This window comes from Xiphias gladius, chromosome 9 (genome assembly GCF_016859285.1).
Source record: "Xiphias gladius isolate SHS-SW01 ecotype Sanya breed wild chromosome 9, ASM1685928v1, whole genome shotgun sequence".
NCBI lineage: Eukaryota > Metazoa > Chordata > Actinopteri > Istiophoriformes > Xiphiidae > Xiphias > Xiphias gladius.
In genome coordinates this window covers 7,065,999-7,075,096 of record NC_053408.1, presented here as the reverse complement: position 1 = coordinate 7,075,096, position 9,098 = coordinate 7,065,999, and the positions used below count along the sequence as shown (strand labels likewise).

At 43.4% G+C, this 9,098-nt stretch overlaps 1 protein-coding gene and 1 non-coding gene across 2 annotated transcripts; one reads left to right on the top strand and one right to left on the bottom strand.

The window, feature by feature from the left end:
- The first annotated feature begins 1,417 nt into the window (after nt 1-1,417).
- trnal-uag lies at nt 1,418-1,499 on the top strand. Its single transcript has one exon. It is a non-coding gene; the product is annotated as a tRNA-Leu (tRNA).
- Nucleotides 1,500-1,768: 269 nt separating this feature from the next.
- Nucleotides 1,769-4,446, bottom strand: tha1 (threonine aldolase 1). Its single transcript, XM_040135443.1, has 7 exons — nt 4,044-4,446; nt 3,437-3,520; nt 3,262-3,350; nt 2,977-3,162; nt 2,667-2,804; nt 2,318-2,510; nt 1,769-2,215 (listed from the first exon to the last, which is right to left on the bottom strand). Exons 1-7 carry the CDS (start codon nt 4,330-4,332, stop codon nt 1,908-1,910), a joined length of 1,287 nt encoding a protein of 428 aa, XP_039991377.1. The 5' UTR covers nt 4,333-4,446; the 3' UTR covers nt 1,769-1,907.
- Between the last annotated feature and the right edge of the window lie 4,652 nt (nt 4,447-9,098).

Genomic DNA, 9,098 nt, shown 5'->3' with positions numbered 1-9,098 from the left:
GCTAGCATTGTTTTCATTATTGTGAGAAGAAACAACCATGACCTCATTTAACATGTATCAAAGACACAAATCAATTTTCCATCATGAATGGGTTTCTCAAACTACAAAAAAAAAAAAATCTCTGGAGAATTTTATCTCTAAAACAATGCATGTAGGGAAGTCTGCTAATATGCTATCTTCTTTCTTTAAAAATAAATAATTCAGTGAGTTGAGTGAACTCACAGCCGTTCATTCATTCAACTCATGGTTTCAAGTCAGTAGACCTCAAGTTTATACAAATGTTTATAAGATCTGAAGTGGTCTTCTAAGTTTCATTAACCTGAAATTAACAAAGAAATATCTACATTAAGTTAAGGAGACAAGATTAGTTGATTCCAATACATTTCTGTATCATGTTTTACAGTATGTGCTGTTTTAATGGATTATGTGAAGCAGCTTGGATTGCCTTCGTGTATGAAATGTGCCTTGTCTTCCAAGGATTTATCTAAAACTTAAGGTTGCACACAAAAAAAGAAATACAAACCTAGATTGAAGAAGAGTGAGACTAACAGTTCATTCTACTGGTCTTTAACATTTCTGTATTAAAAAAAATATATATACATATAAAAAAATGAATGTATCATATGACCAATGTAGTAAAATTTGTCCGGGTTGCTTTTTCAAAGCCGAAACGCGCGAAAGTGATAGTTACGACTACGGTGGAGAATTTGAAAGCAGCACTGGATAAGTTATAGCTAGCTGTACAGTCACAAGTACCGTACACCGGCGTCATGTGCCGTTACCCGAGTACTGCAACTCGCTGAAAAACTCGGAGAGCTTCGTCCGGGATTCCCGACCATAAGTATACGTCATATGTTAGGTACAATGCGTCATAATTATTTGTAGCAGGTTATCTCCGAATTGAGTTTGATATTCGGTGCTAGATTGTAGAGCTACTGGCAGCTGAACTAGACAACATGAAAACGACCGAGGGGATTGAATGGAAATGTAACGGCAGAGGCAGTAACGTTCCACGCGGTCTTATGACGTCCCGACGTTCCAGCGTAACAGTAGTCACCGATACGTTGGTGTTTCTATGCAACCGTTGCCATTCGGTTTGTAACTTGTGGCGACGTTTACGTCTGGTCATCAGATACGTTAACGCCGGTCTAGGAGTAATGGAATAAAAAAAAGTACTAACCTCAGTTGCAATCGTTAGCTGTCGGCATTGTCAGAAATACCAACGTTAGCGTTACTTTACCCCTCCACGGCCCCGTAGATCAACAAATCAACTTAATTCGTCTATGCTAAACGTATAGCTAGGAAACACCCCAACCGACATTAACCAACAGTTCGTCACAAAACCAGTAAATCAATGCGGTTAGAAACCCACAGGGCACAGTTAGATTTAAAGGATGTGATCCGCTCGTGACAACGTGGTAGCGTGGCCGAGTGGTCTAAGGCGCTGGATTTAGGCTCCAGTCATTTCGATGGCGTGGGTTCGAATCCCACCGCTGCCAGTAACTTTTGACCGTCTTACTCTATTGCTCAGAGAGGATGATAATAAGGAAACAGGTTGCATTTTCTTTAAAAACGTTGTTTCTTATTTCAAAAGATAATATTGTGCTGTTTTAGTTAAGAAAGAATTTCAATTAATCTGGCACCTTAGGGGATAGAGTGCTTTCTACTGTGTAGAAGGTGCAGAGTATACCCCAAAAACACTTAAAACAAACTCTTACAAGAAAAAGTGGTTCATTAAATTTAATGCGTATGAATTACAAAAAAAAAATGAAATTAATATGGATATAAAGAGGTCCATGATCCAAAGTGATCCAGTTGTGTTTGTCCCGTGTGCTTCGCTCTTTTTCTAGATTAGTCTGTATAAAATTTCTATGATCAGTCCTAGTGATTAGAATACACATCAGGTTTCACTGGTCCCTGAGTTTTTCCTTCAAATACTGAGAAGCAACAAATTGCATTTTCTGGATGGCCAGCTGGGTGTCTTCAAGGGATATCCCAAGATGCCAAACAGCCCTTACTGAGTTTCCAAAATGAGGGTACATGAGAACCTTTATCCCTTGACCCAGTGCAGCCTCCTCTCCCTCGCAAACCTGACCCATGCGGGCACAGAACTCAGAGGGGCTCAAACTGGGTTCCTCTATACGGAAACGCAGGATGTTTGTCTCCACGGCCGCCATGTCTACGGCAAATAGAGGAGGGTCACAGTCGAGCAGAGCTGGGTGAGGGGAGGAAACACGCGAGAAGAACTTATGAGCGGGAACATAATGGCAGCCAGTTAATTATCAAATTCTCATAGACAAAAATACGAGCTACCCACCTTGAGCAAAGGTTTTAGCATTGCGGTGATCCTCCTCCAGTCTTCCTACCATATCCAGCAAAGACAGTTTTCCAGCTGCTGCTAGTATGCCAGCCTGCCGTATCCCGCCACCCAGGGCTTTTCGGCACCGCACTGCTCGGGCTATGAAGTCTTGCGGTCCCGCCAGCATGGTACCCACAGGGGCACCCAAACCCTTTTACACACCGTGACGTGAATTTGACTTTGCTTTTGAAAAGTTTTCCGTTGTCTGTCTGCAAATCCTTTGTCGGTTTTGACTAAACATATGAAAACACTAGACACGAAGAAATTACTTAGAATCTCCTTATGTCTTTGTGTTTTGCAGACCTACCTTGGAGAGGCACACACTGACGGTGTGTGTGTGCTGCAGTATGGTGGATGGAGGCACCCCCTGGACCACAGCAGCATTCATCACCCTGGCTCCATCCATGTGAACTGACAGACCATATCTATCTGCTAAAGCACGAACCTTGGAGATGAAAACAAACCATCCATTGATGACCCAACCTGTGAGAGATTCTGGATTCTCCACTCTGCTCTATTGCGGCAGGTATCACGGCCGCTTTCACGCGTTGTATATCTTGCTGACACAAGGTAGTGTTCTCCGCTACACCTATGTTTAGAAAAGAAGTCACACACACCTCGTGCAGGAAGGCCAGAGGCAGCACACGTCCCCCCTGTATGTTGTGTGTGTTCTCCACGCATATGAGGCGTGAGCGTGGGTAGTGGGGATCTGGGTAACCGTGGCGGATCTTCGACTCCAGCTGCTCCAAGTCAAATGTTCCATCGGGGAGGGTGGTCACCGTGGTGGCGTGGACGCCAGCCAGCTGTGTCAACACACAAATGCACGTTGAGCTCCTACGAGTCAAAACCGACCTGTTGATGAGGGCCCGGCTACAGGTGTCTGCTGCTCGGGTTAAACTCACCTGTGCGCTTCCTCCTTGCTCATAGATGTGTAAATGGGACAGGTCGCCCACAATCATCTCATCACCCCGCTCCCTGCAGTGCACCATCACTGCATAATGAAAAGCGTGCACATTTACGGCCATTCCGACCTCATTCAAGTGGATTCAGACTCGGCCAGTAAAAGGCACAGCTCACCTGCGATGAGGTTACTCATGGTTCCCGAGGGGACAAACAGCGCGGCCTCCATCCCAAACATGTCGGCTGCAATTTTCTGTAGCTCTGCAGAAATTAGTCAGATACTGCAAGATTTTGGCAGCATTTCACAGGTAAAAAAAAAAAAAAAAAAGCAAGTGTGCATGCATTCACATCGAGCTGATCAAGGGTCTAAGGACTGAGGGTGTTGTATGTTGTACACGTTGTAAACCCAACTGTTAAGCCCTTAGAGGCAAATTTGGAGCTATTTTTTGAGAATTTTGCTGTGGGGATTGTATCACTCATGGTGGCTACTTCTTAGTTGGTAGTTTGACCCTCTTTATGTGAGGGGACACAAAAATGTAATACAATAAAAGTATCTATTATGCATACTTACATATTACATAATTAAGAAGCAGTTAATAATTATTGGTTATGTACTATTTAGGAACTGATGCAGAGTTAACTAAGTCTTCAACAGAATGCACGTGTACACATTTGGACAAATTGGAGGAATTAATTTTCAACGAGTCATTAAAAACTCAGGTAAGTTAGTTACATTTGAAACTGTGATTTTAGCAACACTGTGATATGACCGTCCGGCTCTAACCATTAACTGTGGGGTCCTCTCCCATCACGTCATCTCCGACCTCGGCCTCCGCAATGGCCTGGCGCATTGCCGGCCCGGGCTTGGTGACCGTGTCGCTGCGGAGGTCCACCACGGTGACGTGGGCCGCCCCGGTGTACCTGGGCTTCCCGTAGTTGTAGTAGCCCCGCGCGGAGCTCCGTCCCAGCACAGCGGCTGCTGCATCTCGCGCACGCTGCGGTTTACTTGAAGTGACGACACCGTGGTTTAATAATTTCAACAAACCTCTGCAGGAAAATGTTTTCAAAGACATGATACTCCTCTTTTAATCACGTTCAACCGGGGTGTTTTTGTGTCGAACTTTGGATCGTTGACTTGCAATCGACAATCGTTGCCTGCAAGGACAGTTAATGGATGACCTATCAGCGCTCTCAACATGCACAGAGCAGTGTGGGCCTCAAGATGGCGCTATTATCTCAGCAAAGCTGCTCAGGAGACATGACTAAGTATCGTAATATTCCAGTGTAAAATCCTACTCCTGTTACTAGATAGTTCATCGTAACTGTAGCTCTTCTTATTCCAAAACTTTAGCCTAATTGGTAACAGTCCAGGGAATTATAATCCTCTCGTTAATTAGAAGTGCTATCTTTAATTTGTGTTCATATTGTTTTTAAGAGGTGTTGGTAAGTTGTGTGGCCGTAGTTTGTCGGTGGTGGTCTTGTTCTGGACTGAATCACATTTAGAAAGTGCCAAAATTAAATCGTGGACACAGTCTCGGCAACAACTGAACATCGTAGGCTTTAAAAAAAAATGATGCTTATGGCCAGATTATTGTACAGGATCGTATTATGCTGTGTGTGTGAGTTTGTCGTGTCTACTAGGGCTACGGCTGACGATTAATTTAATTACCGATTAATCTGTCGGTTATTTTCTCGATTGATCATTTGGTCTGCAAAACAAAAGAAAACGATGAAAAATGCACATCACAAGAGCCTAGAAGACAAGGTGACACCTTCAGATGCCTTGTGTTGTCTGACCAACAATCAGAAACCACAAGATATTCAGTTTACTATGATATTAACGAAAATAAAAACTGGGATATTTGTGAAACTACAACCATCAAATGTTTGTCATTTTTGATTGAAGCATAACTTTTAACAATAACAATTAATGGAAACTAATAGAGATTAATCAATTATCAACATAGTTGTATATTCAGATTACTTATTTGAAGCATTGGTGTACTGGGATATATGCAATTGGAAACGATGGAACTGATCTTTTAATGCGTTTTCTTCTTTTAATCACTGTTCTTTTACTTTTTCACAATCCTCCTTTAATCGGAATATGTCAGATTTTCTGTCAAGTAAATGCACTATTTGCCCATGCAACTCTCACAGTGCCCTGCATTAATCCACCCCAGTGAGTGATGTGTGCATTTGCGTAAAGGTCTCTGTGGATCTGTGCTAGTCCGTCTGTTCCCGTGCCAGTGTATATGATATGTTTACATCATGCTGCAGTCACGAATGCTCTGAAATAACTGTGACAACCCGGGATTCTTCAGGGGTCACAAACCTGCTTTTGGCCTGAACTTTATCCCTGCGCTGAGCTGTAAAGCTAATTCTAACTGGCCCTCACCCTTCATCCATTTATCTTATTCTAGCGAGCTAGGTGAGCATGTACCAGCAGCACCACCACCCCTGACGCACACATGACATGATGGGGCTTTGGGCTCAGGCCCAAACTAAACAGGTTACATCCAACACTGTCCTCTGTTTTTATTGCCAATAAAGCATCAATTCCCTGACGTGTCAGGGACAAAGTCAGTATTGGGAGGGAAGGGCTTGTGGGAATTTATCTTCTGTGGACAGAGATTAGGCTACAGGGAGGTGCACTCATTACAAAACAACCCTCCCCTCCCTTTGACACTCACTTTTTTCTCTCTGACCTACAAATGCTGTGGCTACATTTGCATCACAAGCACCCCCCCACCACCACCACACACACACACACACACACACACACACACACACACACACACACACACACACACACACACACACACACACACACACACACACACCCACACTTACCACTCGCATGCATACTTATGGTTGAATATGGTACTGATTTTAATCACTTGATAAAAGTCCCAGTGTGTGTTATCAGTAGTTAAATTTGGTATTGCCAGTAACAGAGCCAGGTTTTATGAGCCATAACAAGTCGTCATTAAAAGTCATTAGCTAACATCAGCATTGTAAAAAGGCCACAGCCGGTCTCGAGAGCCCCACAAGAGCCGTGAACGGAGAGAGATAAAGATGCATCAGTAAGCAAGAGAATGCCGCGATGGGTAACTGCGATAAGATGGAGAAAGTGGGAGATGTCCTAAGCAGGAGTTTTTCCGGGATCACTGTTGGCACCGCGTTCTGTAACCTCACACTTTTGCCTGTGTGTGTGTGTGTGTGTGTGTGTGTGTGTGTGTGTGTGTGTGTGTGTGAGTACCAGCCCAGTGTCTTTGCTTGTGTGTTTTGTTTCTCTCGAATGCCTCCCAGCATTCCTTGCGTGTGCATGGAGGGGAGAGTGGTGTTTTGGAGAAAATATTGAATTAGAGAAAAAGAGGCAGAGAGGGAGAAATGAAGGAGAGGGAGAAATATTGACTCCTTCTGGGAAGAAGCAAGACGGCAACGCCTTTCCAATAACCATAAACCCACTGGGCTGAAAATAGACGGGGCCGAATGAATAAACGAATGTGTTCATCCCACATGAGTTCTTCTCTTTCACAGACGGAGGGGAATGGAGGTGACCCCCCCCCCCTCTCTCTCTCCTCTTTCACTGAGGCCATCATTTCTTCACTATGACGAGAGATATTAACCGGAACAAAACAGGTGTTTATGGGAAGCCTTCCCTCCAATGCGGTTTTTCATACACACCCACACAGACACACACACACACAGATACACACACGCACACGCGCGCGAAGAGGCACACACACGCACTTCCCTGTGCAGTGTAAAGGTGTTGACATCAGTGCTGTGAAAAAAGAGTAACATCTGTTTCACATTTCAACCCCCCACCCCCAATATGTCATGGGCCATGTGGACATGCTTTGCTTCACACACACACACACAGATACATGTCTTTTAAGGCTTGGTGTTGTAAATTCTTTCTTTTCATTTTTTTCAAGGCAGAATGGGGGTAGTCCTCTGTGCCAATTTTTTCAGTCATTTCACTCATATAAAAAGTAATTTAAAAATAAACAGATTTTGTAACCTCTCTCTAGTGGTATCTAACCATACAGATATACTATGTGGTCAAAAGTATGTGGACAACCAACCATTACACCCATACGTGATTGTTAATCATCTCTTTCCCAAACCATAGGCATTAATCTGCTGCTGTAACAGCCTCCCCTCTTTCGGGAAGGCTTTCCACAAGATTTTGGAGCCTGGCTGCAGGGATTTTCTCCCGTTCATCCACGAGAACATTAGTGAGGTCAGTCACTGATGTTGCGCGATAAGGCCTGGCTTGCATTCGCTGTTCCAGTTCATCCCAGAGGTGGTTGTAAGGGGTTGAGGCCAGGGCTCTCTGCAGGCCAGTCAAGTTCTTCCGCAACAGACTGGAATAACCACGTCTTTATGGACCTGGCGTTGTACTAGATCTGCAACGAACGATTATTTTAATTGCCAAGTAAAATGCCTATTATTTTTTAATCTATAAACGTTTAGTGTTTGACACATCAAATAAATGTCAACAAATGGCCATCACAACCGACACAGCTGAAAGAGACGTGTTCACATATCTTGTTTTGTTTGACCAAAAGTCCAGAATCTCCCAAAATATTTAGTTAACAATAATATATGACAAAGGAAAGCAGTAAATCCTTTCATTTGTGAGACTGTGATTAGATAGGATTTGGCATTGTTTCACTATTTTTGCTGGAAAAATAACTGAACAGATTCATCGATTATCAAAATAGTTGGTGTTTATTTTTCTGTCCATCGATTAATCAACTAATTGTTTCAGCTCTACACTTGTACATGCAGGCATTGTTGTGTTGAAACAGGAAAGTGTTTTCCCTAAACTGCTGCCACAATGTGAATGCACACTATTTTCTGAAATATCGCTGTATGATGTAGCATTAAGATTTCCCTTTGTTGGACCTAAGGGGCCAAACCCAAACTCAAACCAAAAAAAACACGGACAGGGGCATCTTGGCCACTTTTTGGTTGTACTTGGAAAGTCTTGAGATATTTTTTCTTCCTCCACTCCTATTTGTCCCCACTTCTATGGGGACAAATAGAATTTTGTTTGTGGTCCTCTGAGCATTGAACACCGGCATCTGAAAAACTCAGACGGAATCACTTATTTCCATAGAACTCTTTGAAACTGGTTTTCATAGGAACTACTTTCTAATGAATAAATAGTCCCAATAAAAACTTCTTAAAGCAAAGTCTGGGAATTATAGTAACCATTCAACTGCTTTTTGGAAGACACCTAGGATTTTAAACAAAATTGAATCGACTTCCATTGTAGAACCCCTGCACATAACTTATCTGCATGTCTCGATGCTGCTAGTGGTAAGGGAAAAGATGGTGAACCTTTTTTTTCTTTTTTTTTGATTTGGGTGAACTGTCCCTTTAAGCACTGTGGTGAGGATAGTTGTTGTGTGACAATATGAGGCCGGGTTAACCAGACAATAGAGATGACCCACTGTAGTAATCAACTGCAACCACTATTGCCCGTGTGTACTCATTCATCTCATCCTTCATTCATCCACTCGCTGACTTCTCCTCTCAGTCGGTCATTTCTCATTTTTTTCATTCAGCTGTAATTATAGACCGCGGCCGGCCTGTATAAATTCGCTTCCGAGAACAGTTTCACCTCTCTCTTTTTTTTACCTCCTCCTGCTCCATTCATTTACCAGACCTTCAATTCACCCCTCGCGGCGCTCCTGTCACCCTCCTGACCCTCTTTTCACTCCTCCTCCTCCTATTCTTCATCCTCCGTTCCCACATTGCCCATTCCCCTTTCTCCCTCTCTCTCTCCCACTCTCTCTCTCTCTCTCTCTCTCTCTCTCTC